Source organism: Heterodontus francisci, chromosome 35, assembly GCF_036365525.1.
Source record: "Heterodontus francisci isolate sHetFra1 chromosome 35, sHetFra1.hap1, whole genome shotgun sequence".
NCBI lineage: Eukaryota > Metazoa > Chordata > Chondrichthyes > Heterodontiformes > Heterodontidae > Heterodontus > Heterodontus francisci.
The window spans coordinates 53,263,908-53,280,675 of record NC_090405.1 but is presented as its reverse complement, the minus strand read 5'-3'; the positions used below and the strand labels follow the sequence as shown (position 1 = coordinate 53,280,675).

At 44.4% G+C, this 16,768-nt stretch overlaps 1 protein-coding gene across 5 annotated transcripts in view; it reads right to left on the bottom strand.

Moving 5' to 3' along the window:
• The window catches only part of myo9aa (myosin IXAa), a 342,332-nt gene that overhangs the window by 35,065 nt on the left and 290,499 nt on the right, over window positions 1–16,768 (bottom strand). For all 5 annotated transcript variants that reach the window (XM_068015624.1, XM_068015628.1, XM_068015627.1 and 2 more), the window contains 6 exons: window positions 14,802–15,031; window positions 7,804–7,920; window positions 7,073–7,261; window positions 6,299–6,346; window positions 3,834–3,945; window positions 2,045–2,106 (listed from right to left, as the gene is read on the bottom strand). In XM_068015624.1, the coding sequence (XP_067871725.1) occupies window positions 2,045–2,106; window positions 3,834–3,945; window positions 6,299–6,346; window positions 7,073–7,261; window positions 7,804–7,920; window positions 14,802–15,031 (758 nt within the window). The remainder of the gene's footprint in view (window positions 1–2,044; window positions 2,107–3,833; window positions 3,946–6,298; window positions 6,347–7,072; window positions 7,262–7,803; window positions 7,921–14,801; window positions 15,032–16,768) is intronic.

Here is a 16,768-nt window from a genome sequence, read left to right as displayed (position 1 = left end):
ATGCTCACCATCTAAGACTCCATGTGAGATTTGGGCAATGTAATGATGGACAGCCAGTACGCATAGAGCTACTTGTTAGCAAGAGCACCTGGAGAGCAGGAACGGAGAAAATGAGATCAGGGCGGCACAGTGGCGCAGTGGTTAGTACCGCAGCCTCACAGCTCCAGCGACCCGGGTTCGATTCTGGGTACTGCCTGTGTGGAGTTTGCAAGTTCTCCCTGTGACCGCGTGGGTTTTCGCCAAGTGCTCGGTTTCCTCCCACAGCCAAGGACTTGCAGGTTGATAGGTAAATTGGCCATTATAAATTGCCCCTAGTGGTGGTAGGGAATATAGGGATTACTGTAGGGTTAGTATAAATGGGTGGTTGTTGGTCGGCACAGACTCGGTGGGCCGAAGGGCCTGTTTCAGTGCTGTATCTCTAAATAAATTAAATAAATAAAGTAGAATGGACAAAAAGCTCTTGCATCCCAACCAAGGGCAACACATACTACCTAGATTAGTTTGTTAAAGACAAAATGTGAAACACAAGCCTACTTACAGGGAAGCACTCTGCATACAGCAGACAAAATGTACTTTGGTTTGGTTGATCAGAACTAGACTTATCCTAGTTTAGCTCCAGTTATGCATCAATTTTCCCGTAAAGCAGGGCGAAGAATTGACTACATCAAAATTATTGTCCCTAAAACATCACACACAACAGATAATAAGCATCCTTCATAAACCACGCTCCAATTTTCTATCTTCCTATATTGGTGGTGTCAACTCATGCTGAAGCGTGATTTCCCCATGTGTCTGTGTCTCTCACAAACAGGGTAACATGTCTAAATCAGTCTCTGAACTGACCAATATTATTGTGATAAAGCAGCCACTTGAAAATTAAACATCACTTGCTGCTGCCTTTTTGTTACAAGCAGAGGAAATGTGTGTTCAGCACTAAATCAAACACCTACAACAAACAACTAAGTTATTATGCATCGTTAACAAACCAATTTAGAGCAATGAAGGCTTGACAATTTACACTGAGCAAAAAGACTGTAAAACCCCAATAAAATCCAAATCGAGATACTGGGCAATTATTAATATTTTCAATACAAGGCCACTTACTTGACTTCTTCACTGACTTCTACAGGGTTTCCTCCTCTTTTTTTGCACTTAAGAATGTTAAAATTCAACACCCTTCAGTAAAACCAGTGAATTACCACAGGAAGCTGCTAATTTTATTGCTGTGCTAAATGGGATTTAGACAAAGTGGTTTTCAGACTTTCTTTGCAGTGGATGTGGTATAGAATTGAAACCTGAAAGTACCTGCACTCTCTGTAGATCTGCTTCTTAATTGCAGTGTAGGAAGGGTATGAGCGTTTCACTCCATCCAACTTAAGATGCTTTGTCACAACAAAGGCAAGATTCTGCTCTTCAGCTGTGCTCATAAATATAAACTACTCTATTCTGATGGCAGCAGAGACCATTTTTATTTGTAGATCTCATAAGATACTATCAGATGCCTGTCCAAAGTAAAAGAAAATGCTGGATTTTAAAAAAAACTCATATTAATGGGAACCAAGAAATGGGACGGTAGCACACTGAACTCCCAGGCTTTCATTCAGCACTACGCCACTGAACACAACCTTTCAAAAAATGTCCTCAGGATGTGTGCAGCGCAAGGATGCATGTATTTCACATTCCTACTCATCATGACAAGGTGATGCTGGACCTTCTACATCACAGCAATGTTTCTACAAATGAGTTCTTTCTACACGACTTCAAAGGGCAAACCTTTATACACCAGTATGATTTTTTTTTTCATGTCTTACACCAGCCACTGCTTACTTGATGCAGTTTTGTGTTGGAGTTCCACAGCCATGCAAACTGAATCTAGATTGTCCAAACTGATTTCACTATAACAAACAGAGAAGAGACTTTCCATTTATCAATCAAGACTGCATTTGAACCCAAGACTCCATTACTGATTTAAAAATACAACCTCGCCATTTACAGAGCACTCCATAAAATGGACCTGAAGCTGTGCTAATTCAATACTCCCTACCTTTTTGGAACATTTGATGGTAGTTTTCAAGCAGCACTTCCTATGGCAAGCATACCTACACACTGGAAAAGAGGTGGAAAAGTAGTCTAAGTTACAAAATCATTTCATGTGAACCTGCATTAAGATATTTTTAACAAATGTTAATTTTGGGAGGTTTGTTATTCTTTTGATCAGACCATGCTTAAACACACTACAAATGCTGGGAGTAATACTCCAAACACTAAAATAAAAGCAAAATACTGTGGATGCTGGAAATCTGAAATAAAAACAAGAAATGCTGGAAATACTCAGCAGGACTGGCAGCATCTGTGGAGAGAGAAGCAGAGTTAACGTTTCAGGTCAGTGACCCTTCATCAGAACTGGCAAATATTAGAAATGTAAAAGATAATAAGCAAGTAAAGTGGGGGTGGGGCAAGAGATAACAAAAGAGAAGGTGTAAATAGGACAAGGTCACAGAATAGCTGACCAGAAGGTCGTGGAGCAAAGGCATACAATATGTTAATGGTGTGTTGAAAGACAAAGCATTAGTACAGAAAGGGAGTTAACAGACTGAAAATTGAACAGCCACAAGTACAAACATGAAAAAAAGTGGGTAAGCAAACTGAACAACCCAAGATGAAATAAAATAAACAAAAAAATATTTTAAAAAAAGAAAAAAATAACTGAAAATAAAAGTAAAATGGAGCCCGTCATGCTCTGAAATTATTGAACTCAATGTTCAGTCTGGCAGGCTGTAGTGTGCCTAATCGGTAAATGAGATGCTGTTCCTCGAGCTTGCGTTGATGTTCACTGGAACACTGCAGAAATCCCAGGACAGAGATGTGAGCATGAGAGCACAGGGGAGTGTTGAAAAGGCAATCAACTGGAAGCTCGGGGTCATGCTTGTGGACTGAGCGGAGGTGTTCCGCAAAGCGATCACCCAGTCTGCGTTTGGTCTCACCAATGTAGAGGAGACCACATTGTGAGCAGCGAATACAGTATACTACATTGAAAGAAGTGCAAGTAAATCGCTGCTTCACCTGAAAGGAGTGTTTGGGGCCTGGGATAGTGAGGAGAGAGGAGGTAAATGGGCAGGTATTACACCTCTTGTGATTGCAGGGCAAGGTGCCATCGGAAGGGGACAAGGTGGTGGGGGTAATGGAGGAGTGGACCAGGGTGTCACGGAGGAAACGATCCCTTCGGAATGCTGACAGGGGAAGAAAGGGGAAGATGCATTTGGTAGTGGCATCATGCTGGAGGTGGCGGAAATGGTGCAGGATGATCCTGGAGGCTGATGGGGTGGAAAGTGAGGACAAGGGGAACCCTGTCGCAGTTCTGGGAGGGAGGGGAAGGGGTGAGGGTAGAGCTGCGGGAAATGGGTCGGACACGGTTGAGGGCCCTGTCAATCACAGTGGGGGTGGGGGAATCCTCGGTTGAGGAAAAAGGAAGACACATCAGAAGACATATCCAAACACTAATATCAGATAAGAAGCTGCCCCATTATCCCACAAGCATCTATACAGATAAATTAGATACAATTAAAAATTAGGATGCTGTCAGGTAAAAGGAAGACAAATGGAACTGTTCCATGCAAACAGTAATAGAATTATGGAATGAGATACCAGGAGGGACAGTAGGTCATTGAAGTGGACAGTACAAGTGGTCTTAATGGAGACAATTAAATTCATTTCTAGAGAAACAGCAAATTGGGGAATATGGCAAGGAAGGAGGGATTTATTAAAAAAGGATTTGTTGGAACCAAAACCTTTCCCTGGTCTTAAATTCTGCTACAATATCTCTAGGAACTTACACTTGCAGACATAGGCTCTGTCCATCATCCAGATGAGGGAGGAACAGCACTCACAGTAGGTGGGAATACTGTATTGTGTCGATTTGAAAATGTGACCGTTGTACTCTTCCACCTGTAATCAGACACACTCAGGACCATGAAATCATTCATATTTAAGGGACAGCAATAAAATTTAGGTCAAAAAAGAAATTGCATGCGTCATTCCTATTACCTCGACAGAAAATCAATCCCAGTGTACCTACTGCACTGGAATTATGGTTACACAAACTGGAGACAGCTAGAGCAGGATGGTTTCCTATAATAGACACCTTTAAGCATTAAAATAAACTTTGAATTTATCTTGAAATGATACAAATTTGATGTCAGAACACATCATCAAACTGGATTAAAAACACAGAAATTCGATAGATGAGAAATGAAACTGAGCTATTGTTCAGGGGTTGCTGCTCTACAAACATTGTAACTGTCAAAAGATTTTTAAAGTTAACCCACAAGTAAACGTATATTCATCTTAGATTACAAGATATAGGTATGACCTCCCTTGATCTTTGACAGTAGTTTAATCATCCTTCATCAGTATAATATGCCTTTCCACTATCTACAAGAGTGATTTAATACTCTCTCCATTTGCCTGGTTGAGTGCAGCTCCAAAACCACTTAAGAAGCCGAAGTCATAAAGGACAAAGCAGCCTGCTCGATTGGCACCCTATCCTCCACCACCTTAATACACTAATTTTAAAATGAGGAAGACCTATGTAAGGTAATTAATCTAACATTCTTCCTTAGAAATAAATTATCCAAAAATACAGCAAAAGCAGAAGGAACTTAGCACTGAAAGCAGCCGCAAGCAATAAAGCACCAAGAACACCTGTTGGCTTGAGCTGCTATATAAGACATTAATCCTCTGTGAAAGCATGCAAATTACTCCATATAGCTGCCCTGCAGACAGTGCCAAAGGAAACCTTTGCATATTGGCTACCAAGTGACTGTAGCACAAGTAGAATGAGCTAAACTATTATTGGTGAATCACAACCAGCTGAACAACAAAGGTATGTGCTACTAGACACGTAGAAAATGTCAACATTTCCCAAGGCAGCAGCAAAATGAACTTCACAGATGAACTGTAAGTGACAAGATGCAAAACATGCGAGTAACTGGGTTGAGAATACAGCCATAAGACAAGAAAATCGACAATTCAAGGTCAACCTTCCATTAAATCCACTGAGTTCTTGGGTAATTTCTGTGTAATACCATGTGCAGTTGGTGTTTTACATGCACTCAAACAAGTATGGCTCAGAATCAATTAGCATTTTGTCAAAAAAAACAATTGTACACGCTTTAAAAATTTCTAAGATACTAAATGAACATATTACAAGAGATATGTGAACCACATGACGTATGGCCAATTTAGTCACACACCGGGTGCCGATGCGAGATGTCAGTCTGGCAATTAGGCAGTGTGTTCAAGACGAGAATAGTGCAAATGTCATAAGCAATGTTCACTGTAGACAGGGTCACTGCAGCCTGGGAATATTAGAAATCTGAAGCTTTATTATCAGCACTTCTGATTACACTAAAGTTATGTAAATTATCTGGTCATACCTTAACAGGGGTGGGAGGGGCAAGTAGCTTGAAGAAAGCACAGACAGGAGGGGCCCTGGATTTATACAGAAATATACTTGATGTTTTTCAAAGACTATCATTCAAATTACAGTCTCCAACATGCTTTTGATGCTGCAATGATGTTTATGTGAATTTTCCTTTCTACTTGCTATCATTTGTTACAGTTTTTTTTCCTAAAGAGGAAGAACAGTCTATTGATAAGGTAGCATAATACACAAAAGTACAAGAGCAAGAGCAAGACCAAGAGGCCGAGACCCCGAAAGGCATAGAGACACGCGCACAAACAAACACATGGTAGCTGGTATCACGGTAAAGGATGCTTCTAATTGAAGGATACAATCAATCGCCACAAAATAATTTCAGATGCCTGAACCAGAAGTATCTGGGAGGAAAGCTCAAGTTGGAAATAGGTACAGTGGGAGAATGCTAGCAGAACATAAGGGCTTTGCCGAAACTGACACAAAACATGGGGCGGCGCAGTGGTTAGCACCGCAGCCTCACAGCTCCAGCGACCTGGGTTCAATTCTGGGTACTGCCTGTGTGGAGTTTGCAAGTTCTCCCTGTGTCTGCGTGGGTTTCCTCCGGGTGCTCCGGTTTCCTCCCACATGCCAAAGACTTGCAGGTTGATAGGTAAATTGGCCATCATAAATTGCCCCTAGTATAGGTAGGTGGTAGGAAAATATAGGGACAGGTGGGGACGTGGTAGGATTATGGGATTAGTGTAGGATTAGTATAAATGGGTGGTTGATGGTCGGCACAGACTCGGTGGGCCGAAGGGCCTGTTTCAGTGCTGTATCTCTAAACTAAATGACAGGGGAATCAGACAATACTTAATTACTTACAATGTCGGTTTCTTTTTTCCGTCTCTTCTTTCTTTCGATTTTTTGCAGCTGAAAAACAAAGTTGAATTCTGAAGCAAGTGAACGTGTTTGTACATGCATGCACCGACACCCATGTTTCCAAGCAACAGGTGGCCAGCAAAACAAACAAGCTAAAACATACAACTGAACACATGCTGCATTTCTAGAATTAATAACTCTGATCAATCTAGGGCTTTTAACATGCCTGTTTTTCCCCAATTTTCTCTCCTTCCTGAACAGCTGAACTCCTGAGGCTTGATTTCACAGATGCCAGCAATCATCCAAATAAGTATTTGACACACACCAGCCCAGACAGTGAGTGCTGGCAGGCTATACAAGCATGGTGAGAATGCCACATGAGCTGAAACCTGTCCTCGGACTTTCTGAATTGAATGGCACCTATATCAATTAGGCCACTGGGGAGATGTAGTTCTGATTTCAGTGTCTTTTTTGAAATCTCTCTGACAAATTTCCTCCAGGATATCCTCAACTCATGCCATCTACCACTTTAAGTCATTCTTTTTCAAAACTTTCAAGCTCGCTAAACTCCTTACCTCCCTCAGTCTTCTCCTCTCATGTTCATTTCAAATCAAAGCCTGCGGTCACCCAATCATTACTTCTCGATCTACCTCACTTTCTACGTTAATCATTTCAACCTTAGTGGTGCCCTAGATTGTGGATCTTGGATTTTCACCGAGGCTTCACTCAAAAAAAAACTTTGTTCAGAGTTTGGACTGAGTGCTTTAAACATCTCACCTTTCCAGTGTTGCTGTCCAGAGTTTTATATTCTATCATAAACTCATCCAAGAACACCTTAAATGTGTTAACCCACACTTTGACAGGTGACTCATTCCAATCCCGTCGCTCCTGCCTCATTGTCTTCTCCAGAATTTGCTCAAACAGTGCATACAGATCTTTGTACCGGATGCTCTTCCCATTGTCCATCTGCAATAGGAACAGAGTTACAAGTGAACAAAAAGTGCAGAGCATCATAGCAATGTTATGGCAAGACCCCCCCGACAACCACCAACCACCACCCCCTGCCCCCAGCCCAGCCACCCCAACCAAACCCAGCACATGGTGTGAACTTTGGACAGCCAATCCTACATGCTGAGCATAAAAGTTAAGGACAAATTGCTCCATCCTGGAACATGGATAAATCATCAGCAGCTTGGGCAACTTTTTTCTTCAAAACAGAAATTCGTATATGGAGATTAGGGCAATTCTACTGAACCAGAACAGAAATGTTCATCCCAGAAAAGCAAAAAGCAACAATGAGAACTACTCATTGTGCATTGTGCTGCTTACTGTGAATGTTGCACAGTGCTGGAAAATGGGATTAGAATAGTTAGGTGCCTGATGGCCGGCACAGACATGATGGGCCGAAGGGCCTGTTTCTGCGCTGTATAACTCTATGACTCAATGACTGCACTGCCCAACCCATGCAACATATGCAAAAACCCTGGCCAAACAGTACCAACACTCACTGCTAAAGCTGCTGAGTAAGAGTTGAAGATATTTAAACGGAACTCCTTAAGAGATTTCTTAAAAACAACATCCACAAATGTATCCTTCTTGCAGTCATCAGTGTCCAGGTCAGTGATCTGAAAAGGCAACACATAAAAAATTCCCTTTAAGGCAGATAGTTTTCGATAAGGTCCCATACAAGAGGCTAGTAAGCAAAATTAGAGCACATGTGATTGGGGTGGGGGGGTGGGGGGAATTAATATATTGGCATGGATTGAGAATTGTTTAACAGGCAGAAAACAGAGAGTAGGAATAAACAGGTCATTCTCAGGTTGGCAGGCTGTGACTAGCGGGGTATCACAAGGATCAGTGCTTGGGCCCCAGCTATTCACAATCTATATCAATGATTTGTATTTGGGGACCAAATGTAATATTTCCAAGTTTGCTGTGACACAAAACTAGGTGGGAATCTGAGTTGTGAGGAGGATGCAAAGATGCTTCAAGAGGATTTCAACAGGCTAAGTGAGTAGGCAAGTGCATGGCAGATGAAATATAATGTGGAAAAATGTGAAGTTATCCACTTTGGTAGGAAAAACAGAAATGCAGAGTATTTCTTAAATGGTGAAAAATTAGGAAGTGTTGATGTCCGTAGGACCTGGGTCTCCTTGTTCACTGAAAGCTAACATGCAGGTGCAGCAAGCAATTAGGAAGGCAATTGGTATGTTGGCCTTTATTGCAAGAGGATTTGAGTACAGGAGTAAAGAAGTAAAAACAAGAAATGCTGGAAATACTCAGCAGGTCTGGCAGCATCTGTGGAGAGAGAAGCAGAGTTAACGTTTCAGGTCAGTGACCCTTCATCAGAACTGGCAAATATTAGAAATGTAAAAGGTTATAAGCAAGTAAAGCGGGGGTAGGGCAAGAGATAACAAAGGAGAAGGTGTAAATAGGACAAGGTCACAGAATAGCTGACCAGAAGGTCGTGGAGCAAAGACAAACAATATGATAACGGTGTGCTGAAAGACAAAGTATTAGTACAGAAAGGGAGCTAATGGACTGAAAATTGAACAGCCGCAAGTACAAACATGAAAAAAAGTGGGTAAGCAAACTGAACAACCCAAGATAAAATAAAACAAACACAAAAAAAATTTATAAAGAGAAAAAATAACTGAAAATAAAAGTAAAATGGGGGGACTGTCATGCTCTGAAATTATTGAACTCAATGTTCAGTCCGGCAGGCTGTAGTGTGCCTAATCAGTAAATGAGATGCTGTTCCTCGAGCTTGCGTGATGTTCATTGGAACACTGCAGCAATCCCAGGACAGAGATGTGAGCATGAGAGCACAGGGGAGTGTTGAAATGGCAAGCAACCGGAAGCTCGGGGTCCTGCTTGTGGACTGAGCGGAGGTGTTCCACAAAGTGGTCACCCAGTCTGCGCTTGGTCTCCCCAACGTAGAGGAGACCACATTGTGAGCAGCGAATACAGTATACTACATTGAAAGAAGAACAAGTAAATCATTACTTCACCTGAAAGGAGTGTTTGGGGCCTGGGATAGTGAGGAGAGAGCAGGTAAATGGGCAGGTATTACACCTCCTGCAATTGCAGGGGAAGGTGCCATGGGAAGGGGACGAGGTGGTGAGGGTAATGGAGGAGTGGACCAGAATGTCACAGAGGGAACGATCCCTTCGGAATGCTGATAGGGGAAGGGAGGGGAAGATGCTTTTGGGAGTGGCATCATGCTGGAGGTGGCGGAAATGACGGAAGATGATCCTTTGGATATGGAGGCTGATGGGGTGGAAAGTGAGGACAAGGGGAACCCTGTCGCGGTTCTGGGAGGGAGGGGATGGGGTGAGGGTAGAGATGCGGGAAATGGGCCGGACACGGTTGAGGGCCCTGTCAACAACAGTGGGGGGGAATCCTCGGTTGAGGAAAAAGGAAGACATATCAGAAGTGCCGTCATGGAAGGTAACATCATCAGAACAGATGCGTCGGAGATGGAGAAACTGGGAGAATGGAATGGAGTCCTTACAGGAGGCAGGGTGTGAAGTGTAGTCGAGGTAGCTGTGGGAGTCAGTGGGCTTATAATGGATATTAGTAGACAACGTATCACAAGAGATGGAGATAGAGCAGTCGAGGAAGGGAAGGGAAGTGTCAGAGAGAGACCATGTAAAGGTGAGAGAAGGGTGGAAATTAGAAGCAAGGTCGATAAAGTTTTCCAGTTCGGGGTGGGAGCAGTAAAGAAGTCTTGCAGCAATTGTCTTGAACCTCGGTGAGACTGCAACTGGACTATCGGGTACAGTTTTGGTCTCCAAAACGAAGGAAAGATATACTTGCTATAGAGGGAGTGCAACAAAGGTTAACCAGACTGATCGCTGGGATGGTGGTATTGTCCTATGAGGAGAGATTGAGGAGACTGGGCCTTTATTCTCTAGAGTTTAGAAAGACGAGAGGTGATCTCATTGAAGTATATAAAATTCTTAAAGGGCTTCACAGGGTGGATGCAGGAAGGATGTTTCCCCTGGCTGGGGGGCTCTAGAATCAGGGGACACAGTCAGAGGCCATTTAGGACTGAGATAAGGATGGGTTTCTTTACTCAGAGGGTGGTGAATCTTTGGAATTCTCGACTCCAGAGGGCTGTGGAGGCTCAGTTATTGACTATATTCAAAACTGAGATTCATAGATGCAAGTTGTCATCAACAGTGCCATCAAGAGGTACTTGCTGAGCAATAACCTGCTCAATGACACTCAGTTTGGGTCCCAAGGCCACTCAGCTCCTGACCTCATTACAGCCTTGGTTCAAACATGGACAAAAGAGCTGAACTCAAGAGGTGAGGCGAGAGTGAATGTCCTTGACATCAAGGCAGTATCTGACCGAGTATGGCATTAAGGAGCCCTAGCAAAACTGAAGTCAAAGGGTATCGGGGGAAAAATCTCCACAGATTGGAGTCATACCTAGCGCTAAGGAAGATGGTTATGGTTGCTGGAAGTCAATCATCTCAGTTCCAGGGCATCACTGCAGCAGTTCCTCAGAGTAGTGTCCCAGTCCCAATCATCTTCAGCTGTTTCATCAATGACCATTCTTCAATCATAAGGTCAGAAGTAGGGATGTTCGCTGAAGATTGCACAATGTTCAGCATCATTTGCGACTCCCCAGATACTGAAGCAGTCCATGTAGAAACGCAGCAAGACCCGGTCAATATCCAGGCTTGGACAGATAAGTGCCAAGTAACATTTGTGCTACACAAGTGCCAGGCAATGACAATCTCCAACAAGAGAGAATCAAACCATCTCCCCTTGACATTCAATGGCATTACCATCGCTGAGTCCCACACTAACAACAACCAGGGGGTTACCACTGACCAGAAACTGAACTAGAGTAGCTACATAAATACTGTGGCTACAAGAGCAGGTCAGAAGCTAGGAATCCTGCGGCAAGTAACTCACCTCCAGACTCTCCAAAGCCTGTCCATCATCTACAAGGCACAAGTCAGGAGTGTGATGGAAAACTCTCCACTTGCCTGGATGGGTGCAGCTCCAACAACACTCAAGAAGCTCGACACCATCCAGGATAAAGCAGCATGCTTGACTGGACCCCACACACAATACAAAACATTCACTCCCTCCACCACTGATGCACAGTGGCAGCAGTGTGTACCATTTACAAGATGCACTGCAGTAATACACAAAGGTTCCTTTGACAGCATCTTCCAAACCCATGATCTCTATCAACTAGAAGGACAAGGGCAGCAGTTGCATGGGAACACCACCACCTGCAAGTTCCACTCTAAGCCACACACCATCCTGACTTGGAACTATTTCGCCATACCTTCATTGTCACCGGGTCAAAATCCTGGAACTCCCTTCCGAACAGCACTGTGCATGTACCTACCCAACATGGACTGCAGTAGTTCAAGAAGGCAGCTCACCACCACCTTCTCAAGGGAAATTAGGGATGAGAAATAAAAGCTGTCCTAGCCAGCAACGCCCACATCTCATGAACAATTAGAAAAAAGATTTCTAGATATTCTAGATGTTAAGATGATATGTTGAACACCACTTGGAGGAAGCACTGAGGGTGGCGAGGGCACAAAATGTACTCTGGGTGGGGGACTCCAATGTCCATCACCAAGATTGGCTCAGTAGCACCACAACTGACCGAGCTGGCCAAGTACTAACGGACATAGCTGCCAGACTGGGTCTGCGGCAGGTGGTGGGGGAACCAACACGAGGGAAAAACATACTTGACCCTGTCCTCATCAATCTGCTTGCCGCAGATGCTTCTGTCCATGACTGTATTGGTAGGAGCGACCAGTGCACAGTCCTTGTGGAGACGAAGTCCCGCCTTCACATTGAGGATACCCTACATCGTGTTGTGTGGCACTATCATCGTGCTAAATGGGATAGATTTCAAACAGATCTAGCAATGCAAAACTGGGCATCCATGAGGCGCTGTGGGCCATCAGCAGCAGCAGAATTGGACTCAACCACAATCTGTAACCTCATGGCCCGGCATATCCCCCACTCTACCATTACCATCAAGCCAGGAGACCAACCCTGGTACAATGAAGAGTGCAGGAGGGCATGCCAGGAGCAGCACCAGGCATACCTCAAAATGAGGTGTCAACCTGGTGAAGCTACAACCCAGGACCACATGCGTGCCAAGCTGCATAAGCAGCATGCAATAGACAGAGCTAAGTGATCCCATAACCAACGGATCAGATCTAAGCTCTGCAGTCCTGCCAAATCCAGTCGTCAATGGTGGTGGACAATTAAACAACTAACTGGAGGAGGTGGCTCCACAAATATCCCCATCCTCAATGATGGGGGAGCCCAGCACATCAGTGCGAAAGATAAGGCACAAGCATTTGCAACAATCTTCAGCCAGAAGTGCCGAGTTGATGATCCATCTCGGCCCCCTCCTGAAGTCCCCGGCATTACAGATGCCAGACTTCAGCCAATTTGATTAATTCCGCGTGATATCAAGGAACGACTGAAGGCACTGGATACTGCAAGGCTATGGGTCCTGACAATATTCCGGCAATAGTACTGAAGACCTGTGCTCCAGAATTTGCCGCACCCCTAGCCGGGCTGTTCCAGTACGGCTACAACACTGGCATCTACCAGGCAATGTGGAAAATTGCCCAGATATGTCCTGTACACAAAAAGCAGGACAACTCCAACCTGGCCAATTACCGCCCCATCAGTCTGCAATCATCAGTTAAGTGATGGAAGGTGTCATCAAGCGGCACTTGCTTAGCAATAACCTGCTCAGTGATGCCAGGGCCAGGGCCACTCAGCTCCTGACCTCAGTACAGCCTAGGTTCAAACATGGACAAAAGAGCTGAACTCAAGGAGGTGAGGTGAGAGTGACTACCCTTGACATCAAGGCAGCATTTGACCGAGTATGGCATCAAGGAACACTAGCAAAACTGGAGTCAATGGAATCAGGGGGAAAACTCTCTCATGGTTGGAGTCATACCTAGTGCAAAGGAAGATGGCTGTGGTTGCTGGAGGTCAATCATCTGAGCTCCAGGACTTCACTGCAGGAGTTACTCAGGGTAGTGTCCTAGGCTCAACCATCTTCAGCTGCTTCATCAAGGACCTTCCTTCAATCATAAGGTCAGAAGTGGGGATGTTCGCTGATGATTGCACAATGTTCAGCACCATTCGCGACGACTCAAATACTGAAGCAGTCTGTGTAGAAATGCAGCAAGACCTGGACAATATCCAGGCTTGGGCTGATAAGTGGCAAGTAACATTTCTGCCACACAAGTGCCAGGCAATGTCCTTCTCCAACAAGAGAGAATCTAACCATCTCCCATTGACATTCAATGGCAATACCATTGCTGAATCCCCCACTATTAACAGCCTAGGGACTACCATTGACCAGAAACTGAACTGGAGTAGCCATATAAATACTGTGACTACAAAAGCAGGTCAGAGGCTCGGATTCCTGCAGCGAGGAACTCACCTCCTGACTCCCCAAAGCCCGTCCACCATCTACAAGGCACAAGTCAGAAGTGTGATGGAATACTCTCCACTTGCCTGGATGGGTGCAGCTTCAACAACATTCAAGAAGCTCGACACCATCCAGAACAAAGCAGCCCGCTTGATTGGCACACCATGCACAAACATTCACTCCCTCCACCACCGATGCACAGTGGCAGCAGTGTGTACCATCTACAAGATGCACTGCAGCAACGCACCAAGGCTCCTTAGACAGCACCTTCCAAACCCGCGACCTCTACCACCTCAAAGGACAAGAGCAGCACATACATGGGAACACCACCACCTGCAAGTTCCCTTCCAAGTCACACACTATCCTGACTTGAAACTATATCACCGTTCCTTCACTGTCTTTGATTCCTTCAAAATCCTGGAACTCCCTTCGTAACAGCACTATGGGTGTACCTACCTCACATGGACTGCAGCGGTTCAAGAAGGCAGCTCACCACCACCTTCTCAAGGGCAATTGGGAATGGGCAATAAATGCTGTCATAGCCAGTGATGCCCACATCCCATGAATGAATTAAAAAAAAAATGGGGATAGTGCAGGAAAACGGCATTGAGGTAGATGATCAGCCACCATCTAGTTGAATGGCAGGGCAGGCTCAAGGGGCTGAACGGCCCACCCCTGCTCATATTTCCTATGTTCCAATGAATGAGAGGACTGGTTAACGTGAGAATACACACTTTTTGTTAAAATAATTTTTGTGAATTTTGTGTACAATACGGTGACAGAAACTTGAGATACAAATAGAACTCTTTTCAAATTTATGCCCAAGTATTGGCATTAAACACTCATATCAAGATAGTAGTTAGTTGCAAAGTAAAACTCTTTCCATCCTCCCCAAACAGCATAGTTCCTCCCCAACCTCAGAAGACTGCTGCTTGCTAATGCATTGTGAATCTGCCTCAGGCCATTTCTCAATTCACTGCACTACCCAGTTTCCTGATAATCCATTTTACTGCTTTGTTGACGGGGACCTGAAGTTGGATAATCTTGTAGCTTCACACTTACCTTCTTCTGCAGGAATTCGTTCATACACTTGAAATCATTGGCACTGGTAATAATCTGTAAGGCGTCGTGCTGCCACTGTATGGGCTCCAGGCCCATGTTGCTAATTTTCACACTCCTCCTTCGCTTTACCTTTGGTGACGGCTCTTTATTCTCCTTGAACTCTTTCCCTCGTTCTAGTCCTAAATCAGGACTCCTGGGAGGAGTCAGGTTATGAGGTATGGAATCCTGACCTGAGAGAGAACAGAAATGTCCAACATCATCAAACCAATTGGTGCACAGAGATAGAGTACCCGTTAAGATTTTTTCTATTGAACAACCCTTCAAGGCAATGCGACTCGCCATTTATGGAAAGCTACAAACCCAAGATCTCTCGCTGGACTATTGGGAAGTGGGTCTGTGTCTGCAATCCCGTGCACAATGTGCTTCCAATTTCTATTATGTGACTTTGGAGAAGTTGCTAAGTGGAGGCCAAGCACTTCTCCACAAAAGGAAAAAATGCTGTAGGATATGCAATTTTATTAAATAGTTCCATTTTAATAGAGTCCTTTCACCTGCTGCAACCTTGTTGGGATGGTCCTGCCGATTAAATAATTGCATGCCTTCTTTTGATGGAGACCAGCACCCAGTTGCTGCTTCATTCCAATATTTCGTAAATTTGACCCTTGGGCCGGAATTTTATGCCACCCCAGCGAGTCGGCTGGTGGCAGGGGGCGTGGAACAGGTAGTGTGTGGGAGGCTCGTTTGAGGGCCACCCCTGCTTCCCCAACCATCCCCAGGACACGAATCGCCCCCCCTTCCCCCCACTTGACTACCCTTGCCTCATCGGGACACAACCAATCACCCAGGCGAGACAACCCTAACCTACCTGTAGTCCTGGCTCCATGTCCTCGGCTGGGCTGCAGTCCCAGCAGTGGTCACCACTCCCGGTGATTGGCTGGTAGCTCAATGAGGCGGGACTTCCTCCCTCAAAGCAGGTGGAAGTCCCGCCTCGGAACAGTTAAAGCCCGGGGACCTGTACAATGATGGGACGGATCCCCGGGCCGGGCGGAAGCAGGTTCACCACCAACTTTTATGTCGGTGACCAGCTCCTGTCCACCTGACATAAAATCCAGCCCTTGATCTTTGAATTGTTTTTCTCCCCTTGCCAGTTTTCACAAGTCCTTTAAAAGTACTCTCCTGCCTTTTTTCAGTACAACATACCTTTTCAGACCTAGACAGACCTGCAGTCCATTTTATTTCAAACTTTCAACATTCACCTAGATTAACATTTCAGATCATTCAGCTACATTAGTTAAACCGAAGTTAGAGACTTTACATATATATATACACCCATGTGTTAAGCTCCATTTCAAATTTACCTGTTATTTTGCACAGTTGTTCAGGCAGATGAGTTCTAATCTGAAACAAAGGAACCTGAAAATGCTGAACCACTCAGCTATAGCCTGGCCCTTCAGTTAGTTCTCAGATCTCTAATTCAGTATAAAATCTCGAAGAACACAAGTCCAGGATGAAAAAAATGCCTTTCTGGATATCCCCCAGTACTCAACTCACCGATCACAGTAGTTGGCTACATTCTAACCTCTCCTAATGAACTTAACTCTAGGTTCAATAATCCTGCTATGTATATCAAGACAGAAGCTGCATGCTCCAACACTGTAACCGACGGAGAGAGAGTAAAAATGCATTTTGACGAATCTTAAGACATATCTGGTTAAATCTGAAATCTGATTCATATGCTGCTCCCATTCATTGTAGGTGTGGCCTCCCTGACGTTGCAAGTTATTCTTTGCTTCTTATTTCCAACCTTCACGCCCTTTTAAATTAACCACAACTAATGAATCATGGTTCTTCCGTTCCTTTCCTTTCTCTGCGTATTTGCTCTGGAGCACATCACAGCATTAATATCCACTTCAAGATTATCCTCTGCATTCAAATTAAGACACTTGAATGCCTGAGCATACAAATTC